The sequence below is a fragment of the Taudactylus pleione genome, unplaced genomic scaffold, assembly GCF_031769625.1.
Source record: "Taudactylus pleione unplaced genomic scaffold, aTauple2 ptg000437l, whole genome shotgun sequence".
Taxonomy (NCBI): Eukaryota; Metazoa; Chordata; class Amphibia; order Anura; family Myobatrachidae; genus Taudactylus; species Taudactylus pleione.
The window spans coordinates 6328353-6347184 of record NW_028284839.1 but is presented as its reverse complement, the minus strand read 5'-3'; the positions used below and the strand labels follow the sequence as shown (position 1 = coordinate 6347184).

Below are 18832 nucleotides of genomic sequence, written 5' to 3'. Positions count from 1 at the left end.
CTGTACACTTGGCCAGCATAATACAAAAGGCGGCACAGGGGAAGGCTTCACAGGTCCTACCTATTATCTCAGAGCCTCCTCAGATGTGTGATGTCATGCCACCCCACTACCGTGGCTGAATAGATAGAGCAGTTTAGCTCCATAAAGACGGCCCCTGCCTTATCCTCCTCTTCGTGACCCAGTCCTGCTGACCCAGTAGTTCCAAAAGCCTGCTGTAGCGCTGTACTGCAAGGTATGCTTATGTGCAATGACAGAATCTGTGTATATATGTATTCTATACATTTGTGTATGTTATATACAAACACATAGTATATGACCACAGGGCCTGAATAAGATATGTAGATAAACCCAATGGTATACGTACATATCCGATGGTGGAGTGCATGTGCACAATGGGCCCTCTGATCACAGTCGCAGTACTCCCTGAGCCGCAGTCTGCTGTTTAGGGGCATATGGTCGCAATGGTGATCTGAGGTAGTGTCTATGGATGCTGCAGTGGGATCTCAGATGCAGGCAGGAGGTGTCTATATCCTACAGACACCTCCTGCTGTATTTGCATTCTAGTTGGACATATTGCACAGGCGCTTCCTTGCAGCTGAGCAATAGCGTCCACATCTGAATCAGGCCCATAGTATGAAAGATGACATAATGAGACCCTTGTTATTATAATTATGCCATATTTTGGTCGTATAATTATTAGTTTAATTATTTTCATGAAACAAGGTTTGCAGAGCGCACATAGCGTAAATTTGCTAGGTCACAAAATACCCTCACAACAATGTAACTAAAATAAATCTAAATATATAAATTCTAAATATATACAATGTCAATTATGGTGAAAACATGGATTTATTCATTTTTCACCATAATCAACAATGTATATATTTAGAATTTAAGATTTGTGCTTTTTCAACCTACATCTTCTCACATCACTAGTCACACCCCCTGCGCATCATGCAATAGGCCCTTCATAGATTTCAGCTCCAGGCCCATGTGAACCTTAATCTGGCACTGAATACTGCAATCTGTAATATAAAGGAGGCTTCTGTTATCTGCAGCAAATCTGCCTGTCTACGACTTGTGGTACTTTAATTTGATATAAATAATGAGCTGGTTCCAAGTCAGTAGTTTAACAGTCTTTATAAAGGAAAATAATGCCGCTGTTCCTTCCATAGCCATTAGCCTGCTGCTACCCATTCTGAAACGGGGGTGGCCATCAGAAACCAATTGTTGGCAGCCATTAATGTTCCTGATTATAAGGAAATGCATTTTCTATTCAATGCCGGGATTGCAATAGTTGCCACCTTTGCATACTTGATTCTGATGGCTTATCCGATGGTTATGTCCATTCAAGATGTGTCCACAACACAGCTCCTTTGTACATGCACATATTTCCGTGTTCTACTGTACATGCACACTAAATTACCATTGATGGTCACCTCACGATGGCCCTCCCTACTCTGACATGACAATCGGTGGCCTATTCCTGAGAAGACTGCTTTTTGGTATAGTTCTGGATGGCTGTCTGGAAATGCTCCGTAGTATTTAACTCTGGTCTAAAGAGAATAATGTAGCATTTAGGGGTGAAATAACCAACAAGAATACCCATAACACTGACCATCACAGCGCAGACATTTACGGCCGCTATGTATTTCCCCTGGTAGATAATAAAGGTCGTGAAAAAGGCCACCCATGAGAAAAAGTATGCCAGGAAACTGAATGAAATACACTTTGCCTCATTGTAATTGTCTGGTAAATCTTTCCCCATATAGCAGAAGACGAAGCATAACATGCTGAGGAACCCAATGTAAGTAATTTCGGCAAGAGACCCCACCGAGGCCTCCTCCGAACATTTCAATATGATCTGATCGGTGAACGTTGAGTAGTCTTCAGTAGGTTGAGGTGGCTTCACAACCATCCAGACGACGGAGATCAGGACCTGACCAGCGGAACTGACCACGATGAAGACGTCGGAGCCGTTTTTCTTGACCCAGATGTCGTACATTTTGGGCATGTGAGAAGCCATTTTGAAGATGCAGACGATCTGAAATGAATGGACCACAAGGCAGGAGAAGCAAACGGTGAAGCTCACGGCAAAGACGGGCTGCCTTACCATACACGTGACAAGCCGTGGCTCCCCAAAATAACAGTACAGGGTGCAACAAGAGCAGGCTAAAGACAGTAACATCCCCAAGCACATCTTTCCACCAGCAGATTTAACTACTGGAGTATTTAAATTTACGATAAATGTAACAGCAATGGCCACAGTCAGTAAAAGCAACAGCGTAGAGGCAGTTAGAAGGAGGAGTGATAATGGATCAGTCCACGTGAGATATTCTAAGGTCCTGTTGTAACAGATCTCACTTCTGACCGGTGACCACTGATCACGTCCACAAAGCTGGCAGGTGTAGAGATCTGTACAACACAAAACATACATAAATAACTTACTATGTTTATAGGGATTTGATTTGCTTATAGGAATAATGTTTACTGTGTTTATAGGAATAATTGAGGCGTTGCTTAAGGCTGGAGATGATCATGGTCCCATCGCCAACAGCGCTGGGACCTTCATGTTGGAGGCCCAAAGGGCTATGATAGTGATAGCAATGAGCTCATTGCTAACTCTCCTGCTGGAACCTCAACACAGCAAAAGACGCACAGGGAGACTCTTGTGATTCAGGCAAGGTGGTAAAAAGGGGATGTAAGGGGACTCTTCTAAAGTTTCAATAAAACACAGTACTCGCAGTGCACAGTACACGGTGGTATGACATAGCACAACTTTTTCTACAGTCCAGTTCCTGTGTCCCCCTGGCCTGCGCCACACTGTATTCAGCAGGGCACAGGCAGAAATGGAGGGAGCCTGGCTGGCACAGTAAAGGTTTTTTTGTGCCAACGCAGCGCTCGTGACGTCACGATGTCGTGCCTCGCTGACGGAGCAGGGGTTGTGTATAGATCCCCTTCAATAGATGTAACTGGAAGTAAAGTGAGTGAGGGTGGAAGTGCAGTTCCATGCCCATAAAGTCTACCAAAAGAAGAAACATGTCCCCTCGCCATAGGTTTATATTCCCCTCTATGCCCACGTGGATTGTAGGGAATGACGTTGGACAGTAACAAGAAGCAGGAGCCTCAGCATGCAGCAGTAAGTTTGGGCTGGGGAGACACGGGTCGGGCGGGGGTTGGAGATGAAGAGACCAGAGGGGAGGAGGAGCTGAAGACATGGTGCTGGGAAGGCAAAGGGGATGTGCTGAAGAGACAGAGAATGATGGGGCTGAAAGACAAGGGTTGGGGGACAACAGCAGAGGTAGGGTCGGCTGAGAGACACAGAGTGGGGGCAAGGATGAGAGACAGCGGGCATGACGCTGATTCAGGGTATGGAGGGAGGGGTTAAAAGGCAAATGTGCCTCCCCCTGTCATCTTTTTTAAGCTTCTGAGGGCCTGGGGTAACCCCTGGCCCCCACTTCTAAATTCCCACATCGAGCACTGTATAAGGGTAGATTTAGCCTTTATTATTCATGCAAAAATGTTATTGCATTATATATGTATAAAAGTAATGTTAACTTACCACTACTGTTAAGAAAACTCATTTTTGGGCAAGAAATACAATCAAAACAGCAAGTGTGTGACCCCATCAGCACCCGCCTCTCTCCTTTTCCACATTCTTTAGAACAAATGGATTCCGGAATCTGCACAAAAATAGGAAACAATGGTCATCTGTGATTCAGAACAGGAGATTCTACAAAAAAGCTGCAGAGGGGTGAGGCCTTAGTACTGCCTATGCTAAAGGGTAACGCCAATAAAACTGATGCTGTCTGATACACCGATCTATTCATTAACATATGGCCGTAGGGCAGATTTTCTATCGCTGGTTATCGCTATCATTACTAAAATCTCACAATGAGGCTGCTGAGGATCACTATAGTGTCCCAGTAGTGCCCAGTAGAACTAAAAGCTCCAACTTGTTCCTTTCCACTACTTACAATAATAAAACAAATTAATTATGTAAAAAAATAAAAATAAATAAATATTTTAAAAGCATTGACCATTGGAAATATGTTTTATTCCAGGAATAAAGTATTTTTGCATTACATTTCTTCAGTTATCGCCATCCTGAGATGTACGTACCGCCATGATCTTTATTAAATAGGCTTCCGCACACATGACATGAGGAAGCAGTGGTGTATATATAACGGGCACAGGGTGCGTAGTGGGCCGCCCGCCCTGCAACTGTTGAGATATGGAGTGCACTAGCACAATCTCCATGGTGCTCCTGTAGGGAGGCATCAATCCTTTGCCAAGATGGCCGTCGTCTGGTCCTCTGTGCATGAGTGACGCCATCTTGTCACTGTGTTAGAGCGCCACAGTGAAGCATGGACGTGTTCCATTTAGCTTCCAAAGACCCTGTGATATCCTGAGACACTCGTTACTGTCCATTAACACTACCACTTGCATTTGCAGCGCTATCCTCATAGATCACTGGCTGGTGACTTGTATGTTTCGCTCAAGCTCGGCTCCATCACCCAGATACTGAGTGTATGTAACAGTGAGTACAGCTGTACAAACATACTACTGCTCAATAAATCATACTGCTGGCTAAGTACTGGGCTGTTTGGTGACATTGGATCTAGTGGTGTATACTATTACTCTGCTCATACCATTGCTAAGCAGTACATACATATTCAACAGCAACCAGACCAAGAGCCAATCTGGCGGGAGCACCCAACACATTAGGAAAGGTATGCTCGCCATATTGCCAAAGAAATCTCTGGAAATAAGGAGCAGAAGCATGTGCAGATATTTCCAGAGGGCAGGGCCTTCATTCTTAAATCTCACCTGTGTGTAATCTACCGCCAGTGAGGACCTATGAATCTTACCGCCAGTGGCAGCACTGCTGTCATCGGCGGTGACACCTTGGTGTATAGGGCTCCTGTAGTTCAATCCAACGGGTTCCATTGACGCAGTTAAGTGCAAAGCATCTTCATTAACATTTAACAGATACAGTATGTGGCTTAAATAATATAATAATATAGGGACCTAAGGGGAGAGCAATTCCACAGTTGGAGAGAACTGATGAGACAATGCACACAAGTGTAAAATCTAGGTCTGTTTACATGAGACAAAGGGGTTATGTTGCTGCCTGTTGCGCCTGTTTCCCCCTGCAAAGATGGCATCAGAGGTGCGGGAAATCGAGTCTGCTCTTTGTACTTATAGTATAATAATCATCCAGTTTACCATCTCCTGCAGCAAACGTTATTTAATGAAAGAATGACTAGATGCCTCAGGGACATGAGTACAGTGCTGGTTACAGTGACTGTGCACAGAGGGACTCACGGAATTATCATTTGTGTGCCATTTGAGTACATTATTCAGCTGCAGACTTCCCGTGGATTTACTGTACGAGCCGATGACACTGAAGGATGCGCGATCTCCATTCCACGCCCACATCACTATGTCGTAGCCGGTGGCTGGGTCTCCATTGCTGTCAAAATAAATAGACCGATTGTAGAGAGTGAAGTTCACCTTCTTCACTTGTTCCAAGAGCTAGGAGGTAAAGAGCAGAGTGGCGCGTTAGTGCAAGCCGGATATTTCCTGATCAGTGCATGTACTGATAGTGCGCCAGCTGCATGCATAAGAGCACGCCAAGCCAATGTGTACCTGATGTACATGTATGTTTGTGTGCAAAGCTCTAGTGTGCAGCCATGTTGGTTAACTGTGAGCTAAACTGGGGGTATTCTTCTACACTGAACACATTGGTTACTTGTGGCATCATACTGGCGATTTTACAACCAGTGGTGAATTAAGACATTGGGACAAAATGATGTGATTTCACTTGTATTCCTATTACATATGTTACATTTGAAATCCCCCAACGTGGTGATATCCTCCTGTACTTGCACATTGCCTCCCACTGCCACATCTACATAGCTCTAGTGCCCTTTAGTAGGAATGGCCATTGACCATCGATGATTCATAATCCTTGATGGTTTATGGCCAATGTTGAATGTTTTTACCATTGATCGGGGAGAACCAGATGGATTTTCTCCATTGATGGTACAGCATAACTGAATGTTTTTTGTTTGTTTTTTACTAGGTCCCGGGACATGCAACACCCCCGGACATGCTCCACCCCCGGCACCCGCCCCCAGGTTCTGATTGGCCCATGAGCCAGTCAGTCAAAGAACAGGGATGACCATCAGTTGGTGAAACCATCGATGCTCATCCATTGCATAGTTGGTGGACCATTGATGGCCACTTACTATATCATCATTGCTGGTGACCATCGGTGGTAACACCACCGATGTCCATCCCTACTCTCTACTGCCACAGATCACATACTGCTGCTTTGTGGGAAATGTCACATGGGTGGGGTAAGTTATTACACCTCTGTATAAAACAGACAGGCATTGTCGGTGAGGGATGAGGACAAGTAGGAGTCAGCACACTACCCTTCACTTCTCAATCATTTATGTTGTGACCCAAATTTGGGTCCCCCTATTTTGCAAAAATATTGTTGTCTATCCAACATAGTTGCCGGCTTTCTGGCTGGAGGCAGCCAGGTCGGCACAGCAGGGGCGCCGTGGTGGCATAGGTGGGCGGTGTGGGTTTGTCATGGTGCGATCGCGTCTTTGCCTCACCGTCCCTGCTATAACATGCCAAGATTACCGGTACTGTAAAGCAGGGGGTAGGGCTATGGCGACGCAATTCAGCTTGATTCGCATCATCGCCCTCCTCAGGACTGCCCACTTTGGCCAGGTAAGTTGGGGAGGTGCGTGGGGTGGCAGCCAGTCCGGGAGACTTGCCCCCACTTGTGGGAGGGCGGCTGGGAGCTCCACCCCATTTTCTGGGAGCCTCCCGGCCGTTCCACAGTAGGCAAAGTATGCATCTGGCCCATTGTGTCATGTGTGATTTAAAAATTGCCTTTTTCTATAAATTCATTTAAAACACATTAATATTGGGCCCGGTATATTATGGCGACATTCACCATGTCGACATAAGAATACTGACATGGTCAAAAATGTCCACAGTGAACATATTGGCGTATTCAACATGTCGACATTCAGCATTTTCGACACCAATAAAATTGTCAGAATGTCAATAATGTCTGTTTAAGGACAGCCTTACCCTAACCCTAATACTGATTCTTATCACTAAACCTAAGACTGACCCTAACCCTTACCCTAAGACTGACCCTAACCCTAAGACTGACCATAACCCTTACCCTAAGACTGACCCTTACCCCTAAGCCTAAGATTGACCATAACCCTTACCCTAAGACTGACCCTTACCCCTAAGCCTAAGATTGACCATAACCCTTACCCTAAAACTGACCTTTACCCCTAAGCCTAAGACTGACCATAACCCTTACCCTAAGACTGACCCTTACCCATAAGCTTGAGACTGACCCTTACCCCTAAGCCTAAGACTGACCATAACCCTAAGACTGACCCTAACCCTTACCCTAAGACTGACCATAACCCTTACCCTAAACCTAACCCTAAGGCTGACCATAACCTTAATGCTGACATTTTCACCAATTCTGTCCATGTTGAAATTCTACAAGTATTGATATTTATTATGTCAACATTTTAACCATGTCAACATCATAGGTGTCGATATAATGAATTTCGACATTGCGCACACTGACTTAGGGCTAGATTCAGAGTTGTACACACAGGCGTGCCCAGTAGCTGGCACAGGGGGTGCTGCTTCAGCACCTTTCCCTCCGCCGGGTCATCGACTACCCCATCCCTCCTCCCTCTGGGACATACACTACTCACCTGGATTCACCTTGCTACACAGGTGAGCAGTCTATATCTCGGTGGGAGGGGGGCACGGGGTAGTCGATGACCCAGCGGAAGGGGACGTGCCGAAGCAACACCCCCTGTGCAGGCTTCTGCGCACGCCTTTTGGTTGTATGCTATACCGATATTCACATAGTGATTTTTTGCTACTGTGCATGTGCAAATACATTGCGAGTGCGAACGCAACTGAGAATACAATAGCGTACTGCGCAGAATCAGGAGCTTAGTGACTGCATCCCTATGAATTGGGCTGGAAAAGGTTGAGATTTCTGTCTAAAGGTTTCATTCAGCTGTGCACACAGGTTCCTAATTATCGGGAATCTGCACATGCGCAGGACGCGTTCTAAATAGGTCCTGCGTGATCGCACGCAGGTCCTCGTATGCCTCTGTCTGACTGACAGGCAGAGGCGTTTACAGGGCAGTGTGGGTAATGCCTGCGTTCCTAGAAACGGGGGTGCGTCGCCCCCATTTTACAGGAGTGGCAAGGCCAGGATTTGCGTCCACGGATGCTGATTCCTGGCCTTGCATGCCAGCCAGCCTGCAGAAGCTGACACACACCTCCTGCAGTTGCATTTTAGAAAGGACGGAATCGCAAAGCTGCTTGTGTGCGACTTTGCCATTCCATCCTCTGCTGAATCACCCCCCCCCCCCAAGTTCATTACAATACATAGCAATCCACAGCTCTCAAATCAAAGTCAATGTTTATTCTAATTTCTGTGCTGCATGTAACTGACTATGGGGCATATTCAATTTGAGGCGAAAAGTCCGAGGTCGGTCTTTTCGTCATCATCGCCGTTTTTGCAGGGGATAAAGTATCGGGCGCGTGCCCACTTATCCCCGTATTCAATTAGGAATCTGCGAAAACGGGACCCGGCGGAAAGGTAAGTATCGAAAAGTCCTGTCATTTTTTGGGGGAAATCAGCCTGTCATCCCCCAAAAGATGTTCTGACATGGGGAATCACTATGGGTACCCCAGATTTGGCCCGCTGAAGGTAATTGGATTATTTAAACAGCTGCGGCAGGTGCATTAATGCATCTTTGAAGAAGTGGTGAAGAATAACAGTTAGCTTTATTTAAAAAAAAAAAGAAAAAAAAACTAGCCCCATCAAATTTGGGGTACATGAAAATGGGTTTGAGCATATTTTTAAGTCCCTAAAATGATTTTTAAAAATTCTTCAAAAATCCACCTGCCACAACCACCCGCATTCTAGAAAACGGCTGCCGCATACTTGCCCCCCCCGAGTCAATTTCGCTAGTTTTTAAGTCTGTCCCCCAACTTTTTTTTATTTCGGGGGTGTCCTATGCTTACCTTTTAAAACATTTTCACATAGATTTTTTTAAGGGTATATTGCAATGGCTGCAGGGTACTTTTTTTAATTCTACACCCCAAAACCCCAATTCTGCACTTTTTTTCGCCACCTATGCAGTGGTGAAAACTTAACCCCGTTTTTTTACAAAGACTTTTCGCACCTGTGAAAAGTCTTTGAAATTGAATATGGGGATAAGCGAAAATGACGTCATCGGCGATAAATTGTCGCCGATAATGGACTTTTTGCTCCAAATTGATTATGGCCCTAAATATGTGTTTATTACAGGTAGGATGACTTACCTGCCATGGATAGAAGGTATCGTTGCTGCATTGTCCAGATTTACAGTTCAATAGCTCATGCAAGCCGTAAGCTATAGCATAGACTGCAGAATACGCATTAAATGAGGCTGACATAGCAAATTGGCTGGGGATGGACATGTTCTGCAGGGTGAAGGACAGACAGTCCTCACACACCTGATTGCAATCGTAGTTATTCATGGACTGTGCTTTAATAGAACTGACGTAGGCAATCTCAAAATCCAAAAGCTTTGGGAAATTGATCTGGCCCACTGACACCCCCAATATTGAGCCAATTGTCTTGATATTTGGAATCCCAGCGATTTGTGAGTCAACTGACCAGCTTTCACTCCCAATCCAGACAAAATCTGTAATGTTGGCATTAACGACTTCCTCAAAAAATATTCTGGCATTGAAGTAGACGGAGAAGACCACTGTCACCCTGACTTTGGTCTTCACTATGTTTTGCACCATCTTCTTGACGCTTGTTCTGTCTGTGCTGTATGGTATCAGTCCTTGGTACGCTACGCAGATGCCATTACTGGTTGCCAAGGTGTATAAGTTTTGCAAGCCCTGTATGCCATAGACGTCATCGCTGCCAACAATGGCGATCCACGTCCAGTTAAACCTCTGCAGCAAGTTCAGGATGACTTCGACTTGCAGTTTGTCACTGGGGATGGTGCGGAGGAATGAGGGGTAGGTCTGCTTACGGCTTAGCAACTCATTGGAAGCAGAGTAACTTATCTGAAAAATAAACAGGACATTCCGTGAATGATGCACTATGTAAAGTGTCTTACTATAAACATACAGTGAAAGTACCACCAAGTCTGAGCGTAGCCCCATTTTCTGAGGATGTAACTGGAAGTTCTCAAGTTAAAGATAGGAACTCAAAAGTTCTGAGCAGTCTAGGTAAGAGCAGTAGAGCACGACCTGTGCATGCCATAAATTAGTTCCACTGGTAAACTAACACACCATGGGGCCTTTTCGGTTTGTTGCGATGTTCGACTGCGTAGATATTGCCCGTCATGGTACCCTCAACATCGCAACTTTCCTGCAAACCTCTATATAGACTTTTATGGAACTTAGGACCTCATTCAGAGTCGGTCGTAGCGGCCGCACGGTCGTACGCCACTGATGTTCGCTAAACTGCGCATGCGTAAAGTTCGCAATGCGTGTGCGTAAACTAGCCGCTACGATCAGAAATTTCTCTCTCCTTGAACACTGCCAGGTCGGTAGTTTGAGTGACAGGATGAGGCGTTTGTGGGTGGTAACAGGGGAAGGTGCTTGAAAACGGGGGAGTGGAGATCCGAACGCAGGCGTGCCTAATTATGCGAACGGCGTTTTATGGGAGTGCATAAATTACAAAGTAGTGTCATGGCACACGTGACATGGGAGGTTTTACACTGACATGATCGTAGAGCTTAAGAGAGGGTATGGTCAACCTTAAGCTCTACGACCAGTTCCGATGGTTCCCGATGGTCTCGATTAATCCTTATATGCCCGGAGATGACGTGTAATGCGTACAAGAAAGGGGGCGTATTTTTTTTGTCTTCCGGCCGCTTCCTCCCCTTGGTCGGCCAGCTACCGATCCGATCTTAAGGACGCAACTTGCGAGTGCATCATTTGCATATCCGGCCCCTTTTCCCGTATGACCGTGCGGCCGCAAAGACCGACTCTGAATGAGGTCCTTAATCTTTGGCATGAAGTATGATTATCATCATTAAATTATACCTTTTAAATATTTTTTTTTAAGTACTATTCTTAGGCATTTTTAGCCGAGGGCAGCAACCATGTGCTTACCAGATGTCTGTCAGTTTTTTGGGGAATCAAGAATCAAAGATATTAACGTAAAAAAAAGCCCAAAGGCTCCAATAAATAATGGCCATTTATTACGCCACACTCAACCCATCCTTTTGCAACCACTCGCATATGTGTGGCTTTCTGCCGTTGATGGCGGCATCAGGCTACCGGTAACAGCTATTTAGCAGCTAAATGGTCTAGCAGAAAATGTGCCTGATTTTGCAGTAATCGGTTATAGTTTGGGCACAAAAGGCAGTTAGGAGCTGATTGGCTGGTTCTTTATCCCCATTCACTTTATCTCCATCCAAGGCTTAGTAAATAGACCCGTGAATTCCTAAAATCCAGTGGCTACTGGTGCTAAGTGAACAAAAGTTTTTTGTTTTTTTTCCTTATTTATTTCATGTTATAGATTTAACAGCTACAATTCTGTTAAGCCAGGACCGGTGCTGGGGTCTCCGACTGCCTGGGCAAGGACCGGTGCTGGGGTCGCTGACTGCCTGGGCAAGGACCGGTGCTCGGGTCTCCAACTGCCTGGCCTCATGCCAGTGGGCTAAATAAAATATTTTTACCATTAGCTAATTATCACTGAGAGGAAACATTCCATAGGACCTAATGGAAGTCTCCATTTACATGGGCCGAATTAACAGTACAAATGTCTCTGTTTATTTGTCAAACATTTATTTATGTCTGTTTCTACACTATATTTTGTCCTTTCAGTTGCATTCAGAGTACAAGTGGGTTGTGGGCAGGGCTGCGGGGAAAGCAATGCCATGGCTCGGCTTTCAGGAGTGTTTGAGCTTAGAGCCTGATTCAGAGCCTCTTGCTAGATGCGATCGCTCGCACGATGTGTATGCAAATTGCCTAGGCAGTGCTACCGCACAGCAACGCATTAGCACGCCCAGTATTTCTTAGAGAGCAATCAGATAGTGTATGCAGACACCCACCAGCCTGTCTTAAGACGCCCACTTCTCCACGTCATGTCCTGGAAGAGTATGCAACCATCGGTACATCGGGTAACATCGGATGCTATCGCAGCGCTTGAGGTTGACCATACCCTTCCGCAAGCACTGTGAGCACTTCAGTGTAAAAACAAGCCAGGTGACGTGTACTACGACGCTGGCTTATAATTAAGCACACCTCTAAAAACGCAGTTGAGACGCTCACGCACGCCTGCGTTTGCGCCTCCATTTCCCCGTTTTTAATAGCCAGCCCATTACCACCTACAAACAGCTTCCCCTGTCACTCACTCTGCTGGGCTGTCTATGTGCAGCGAGCGAATGCATTGTGAACTTTCGCTAAGGTATACACATGCACACAATGCATACACACTGCATACCATCGGCAGCAGCGACAGTATGCATCTTAGCGAGCGGGTCTGAATCAGGCCCTTAGATCAGAATTTATAAGTGACCCTTTGCTGTCTCCCATCTATAGCGAGGAGAACATTCACAGAGGACACTTACCTGAGGTACAAGGAACTTGCCTAAAACACTTGCTGTAACGAAGGCAAAACTGCTGCTGGCCGGTCCGACTAGAGCGATGGCTTTCATGTTGTAGTCAGTAAAGTTGTTCTGTATCCTCACATAGGGCTTTGTGCACTGGGAGAGGATCTTCAGTGTCCCGTAAAAATTGGCAGTATCAGAGCAGGTGTCAAACAGCTCGTAGCCCAATGTGACATTGGGCAGCAGTGCGCTAGAGTTATTGATTTCCTCAATGCCCAACCTCATTCCTTGGAGGACATGATAGCCATGAGAGTTGAAAGAGGTTCTGTAAGAGCAATAATGGTAATTACTGTACGTAACATAACTCATTTTGATAAACAGCAATACGTCGGGGAACTCCCAAGTAGGTGCTGTTATTATGTCATTGTCATCTATTCAGGGGTGAGCTGGCAACACTTGTCCCATATGTAAATGTCCCATGTACACTAGCATCAGCTACATATGTATAGAGTAGGGATGGCCATCGATAGTTACCAACTATCGATGGTTAACTGATGATGGTCTTGCCATCGATGGCATAGAGCCAATGGTTCTCTGCCATCGATAGACGAGTGGGAAACGTTTTTTTTTTTCTTGACGGGTCTTAGCTGAGCCCCGCTCCCTGGCGCCTGCTGAGCCCCACCCCCTTTTTTGATCGGTTCGTGGCCCTCCATGCCCCCAGCAGCATTGGCCCTTGAAGAGTGCAAACCATCAATGGTTCACCATAGATAGTTTTTGTGCCATCGATGGTAATCTACAATGGACCTATCGATGGTAATCATTGCTGGACACCCCACCAATGACCATCCCTAGTATATATTTCACTATGGTCTCTCCTGCCTCTGTCATGCACAGTGGATCAGGAGAGCATACCAGAGGAGTGCTGCTTCCTTGCCCAACTGCCTCCACCGAGGGGGCAGAGTAATAGGCTAAACACGTTAAGGCCGAGAGCAAGGGATCATCCAAAAGATGTTGCAACTGGGGTATGTGGAGGAGGGGAGCAGACAGACCTGTAAGCTCGGCAAATGAAAGTTCCATTATGCTAGTTTATAATAATGATGGAAAGGACAGCATTATTATCTTCTAGGTGTAGGGTCCCAGTGAGTCTTTACCTACAGCCTCCAACTCTATTCCCCTGCTCTTATATTCTATGCTAGGGATGGCTATCGACCAACGATAGTTACCAAACATCTATGGTTAACTACCTATGGTAGACGGTTTTACTATCGATGGCAGAGATCCAATGGTTCTCTACCATCGATGACAGAGTAAAACCCAATAGTTTTTTCCTTTTTTTCTTGTCACCACGGAGCTGAGCCCAAAACCCCCAGAGCCCGCTAAGCCCCACCCCCTATTTTGATTGGTCGATGACCGTCCGTGCCCCCCAGCAGCGGTGGCCATTGAGTGGTGCAAACCATTGATGGTTCACCATAGATGGTTTAGTGTCATTTATGATAATCACCGATGGACAGCCCACCGATGGCCGTTCCTATTCTATACTTTATGTAATAGGCGCAGTCGGCTTCCGAATCATGTGACCTCTGGAGGACACCTCAAAATGTTGCAGTCTCCTGGACTAAAGCAAAGCAGGCAAAAATTACATATCGTAATGTAGTTATGACTTGCGCCAGTTGATATCTTAGGGGTTACAGTCCAGGTGTGCAGCCAAGAACAGCAGGATCTCTCCAACATTGGTCCTCAAAACGGATATAACACAAAAATGGTGCCTTTCTGTCTCTTCTTGAACATCTGTATATGTTTGTGTGGCTTCACGCGATGTATATAAAGTAAGAATAGAAATATATAGTGCATGCTGTGATAGAATTTAGCATTTTAAAAATCAAATAAAAAACTCACCCTTTTGGGATGATCTACAGGCGTTGGACAGTTCTTTCACCGATGTTCTTTAGTGGTTGCGCAAGCAACAAATAACATTATTCCGAGCTTGAAACACCCTACGCTCTTAGCTTTTTTATTCAAAGATATTAGGGAATTCCTTTAGGGAAGTCCCTAATATGTATAAATAGTTCTTACAAATAAAATACTTTTTTAAATAAAAAAAATTATAATACAAATGGTGCGTACACACGGTCAGATATTCTGGTCGATATAAACGGTAACCATATCGTTTATTGTTCGATCGTTTATATCGACTGGAATATTACCCCTTTCAACGACCAAACAATGGTCAATGCGCGGGCACGAATGGTCGATATAGATATCGACCATCGCCCGTGCATGCAGGCCAAAATGGTCGATATCAACCATGTTAGCCTGTTTACTTATAGTAGTTGGGGGGTTGCTGCATGTCCTGGATGTTCGATCGTTATCTGATAGTCTGATGGTCTCACCGGGTGTACCCTCCATAAGTAATACAAAGTAATGCACTATAATAAGCAGTAAAATGAGATCAAGGAGCAGATGTACTAAGCTCTGGAAAGTGATAAAGTGGAGAGAGATAAACGACCAACCAATCAGCTCATAACTGTCATTTTTCAAACACAGCCTATAACATGTCGATGTAGCAGACATCACCTTGGTAACGTGGACGCCGGAAACGTCACCAAGGATCATCCCAAATCAGCCGGGAACATGGATTATACTGCATCTGCCTATTTGTTAATAGGAACATTTGGATTAATGCATTTGGAGGTCTTTTTATGATTGATTAATTAATTGATTTAGTGAAAGGGGTATATATATATATGGGATCGCAGCATAGACTTGTATACCTTGAAAAAGATCCATAAAGGAGGATCGAAATGCGTTGGTACAGGGCTTTGCTGATATTTTTGGGACTTTTGACACTGGAGGAGACAGTTGATTCCGGACTCTACTGCCTAACCTTACCAGGTTGTCATTTTTTATACATATTGTGTTTTGTTGGTTTCTTATAAATTAAAGGTACTTTTTTGCTACATACACTATTCCTCTCTTTCTTTATGAGGATGGGATTTTTGTGACCATGAACTGATAAAGGATGTGACCATATTAAAAGAAACCTTGATGAGCATTTACCGCATGCATTGGATGTAAGTTAGGTACGAAGTACCTTGTTTTTCCATTTACCTCCCCATATATGAAGGGAACCTTAAAGATACCTAGATGAGCATACACTCACATCTTGTCATGTGAGTTTTGGTACGCACAAATTGATATCATCCAAGATTTTCATTCTGGACAGATATTTTGTGGACTGTATTCAGATTTTATATTGTTAAGACTATTTTTTCATTATGTATTTTATTATGTGTTTTTTCCATATATATCGTATGGAGTTTATCATGACTTCCTGAAAATCTGCTAAGCAGGGGAATATTCTGAGTCTCTCATGAGAAAGGAATAAGTATCCACTATCCACTATTCTTTTTATCACATATTTCATTTGTATATCCAGCGCCAACTTGTGGCACAAATCTATTTTCTTGTTCACATTTCACCGAACATCCATCCGCCCCTCATCAAGCTGGTGCTGGTGGCTGATGAAGAGGAGGTTCTTAAAATGGGATGTTGTCAGCAACCCAGCAGTCAGGATGCCGGTGGTCAGAATCCCAACAGCAGTTGGAATCCTGGTTCCAGAATCCCGACCGCTGACATCATGACGGCAAGTATTAGGCTTGAGGTTAGGGTAGGGGTTAGGCACTAGGAGGAGGATTAGGCTTCGGGGTAGGGAGGTTAGGCTGCAGGAAAGGTGGGTTAGGGGGAAGGCTAGGGTACTGTTGGGACACCACTGTAGGTATTCTGACCGTCGGCATCCTATACCCAACTCCTTAAAAGGTGCAGCTTTTTTTTATTCTATTTTATGGTATTCAATTGTTATTCTCATTTGATCTCGTTTGACTGATTTTATTATAGTGCATTACTTTGTATTTGAATTTCTTCTTGGATCTATTTTTTTTTTACTAATAACAGACAGACATTAGTGATTTCAAATAAATGTCCGAAGCACATTCAAAAACATGAAGGGTGAGTATAATTATCCACCTATGTTCTTTAAATGCCATCTTTATAATTGACGTGCACATTGTCCGGCAATATATGTCATTCCATATGAGTTACAGAGCATTGAATGAGGATCCCTTAAGGAAGTCCCTAATATCTTATGGTTTTAGTCCCATAATAATGCTATTCGTTGCTTGCACAACCATTAAAGGACATCGGTGTGAGAACGGTTAGATGCCTGTAGAAGGGGAGTTTTTTTGTTATTTTTAAAGTGCTAAATTATACCACAGTGTGCACTATAGATTTTTATTCTTAATTTATATACATCTGGTGACGCCACACTGAAATATATACGGACGGTCAAGAAGCGCCAGAACCACCCATTTCTTTGAAAATGACATAATACCTTTCCATTATTGTGACTATAGAACCAGGTGAACGTTCTAGGTATAGAAGATGCAGGCAGCTGGTCGCATGGTGGAAACAATCTAATGCATTTAACATCGCAATCTCTACAACCACCCTAGAGATAAAGATTTTAAATAATATCATAACATCAATCAATTTAACAAGGAAGAAGTCCAAGGAAAATTAAACAAATTGTAATATATTATAATTGTAACTAACTGTAACAAAATATACAAGTAATGCCAATATACTGTATGTATAAACAATTGTAAATAAAATAATGTATTGTAACTTTACTGGACTGTTTAGCAGCAAATACTATCTCTATATTAAATGATTTATTCCCACTCATATCAGCTTCTCTCTCTCTCAATTAATAGCCATCAATTTAGAAATTGACTCAGAAAGTGAACGATTTTTGTTAAACGATATCGTTTAACGATAATCGTTCAAAAAATCGTTGTGTGTATGCAAATGAAAGTATGGGAATACTGACAAACGTGTGGAATAGAAGCTTTTCAAGGTGACCTTGAGAATAATGATAATACATTTGAAATCGGTCATTAAATACCAGCGGCCTCGTACCTTTCATATTAAAAATATCAACGATGAAACCTTCACACCATAGAAATTGGAAGCTCTCAGGGAATATCGGGGACCCTTACCTGTCACAATGGTCAACCAGCGGCAAAGAGATTACAGACGCATCCGCCTTATGAAATGTGAACAAGCCGCCTATGATGTAATCTCCAGGGACGCTAAATTCAGTTTTATATTTGACTTCTTGACAGCCCAATGCCAGACAGAGGTGAACAATGGAAGCCAGGTAGTAATTCAGGCTTGGAAATAGAATCATAATGTCCCCGGGTTACAGGTGTGTGACAGCGCTTGTGATGGACAATGCAGGGAAAACTGGTCTTCTGTAAATACCTGACCCACCAACTATTAATAGAAGTATTTGTTCTACGGAGGTGATGGCTGGTGGGGGAAAAATACATACCATGAGCGACTTCCCACAGGATCAGCATACAGGCTGCTTTGTGTGTGTGTGTGTGTGTGTGTGTACACCTCCGCCTGCTGTAGCAACCGCTGATGGGAGAGGAAATATTTAGTGTAAAGCTGATTGTATGCAAACACGGGATGACTAAATGGCTGTTTAAGCTCCACATGGATCAAAGTAAAGACTGGGGACAGCGGAGGGGAAAAATGGATATTCAAATCTTCATTGGTGGTGTATTAGCCATTTGCTTCCTACATGACATTATCTTAAGGACTCATTTACATCAACGTGATATATTATGGCCGCGAACACACCGTACATAGGTCCTATTTAGAAGCGTTTGCAAAACGCAGTGATTATCCGTATATACTTACATTAGACAAATACAAAGGGAAAATAAAAAGTGTAGCCTTAAGGGGCCTATTTACCAATATTCCGAATGTTGTCCCATTTAATATAATTTACTACCACTGCATATCAATGCAATCAGAAATGATAAAAAAATATTGGCTCTGGGTTTACCCTAGAACCTGTGACGGCTTTACTGAACTCCCCACTCCCTGGCATTACCAAAACCCAAGACAAATTGATCACCCACATTTGCAATGCTGCTAAGTACCTAGTAGCTAAGCATTGGAAAGACCATCACCCACTTTTGTTGGCTGCCCTAGTGGCTAAATTTAACTATATTGCTTGTATGGAATATATTGTCAGCTTACAAAATAACTCGCGGCACTCTCAGGCTCTCTCTACCCCTGAGGGTATATTTACTAAAGTGAGAGTTTTTAGAAGCTGA

General features: G+C 44.0%; 1 protein-coding gene across 1 annotated transcript; it reads right to left on the bottom strand.

Moving 5' to 3' along the window:
- Nucleotides 1–1376: 1376 nt before the first annotated feature.
- TAS1R1 (taste 1 receptor member 1) lies at nucleotides 1377–12932 on the bottom strand. The gene is made up of 5 exons (XM_088447722.1): nucleotides 12669–12932; nucleotides 9409–10149; nucleotides 5329–5538; nucleotides 3563–3683; nucleotides 1377–2415 (listed from the first exon to the last, which is right to left on the bottom strand). Exons 1-5 carry the CDS (start codon nucleotides 12930–12932, stop codon nucleotides 1481–1483), a joined length of 2271 nt encoding a protein of 756 aa, XP_088303848.1. The 3' UTR covers nucleotides 1377–1480.
- Nucleotides 12933–18832: the final 5900 nt, after the last annotated feature.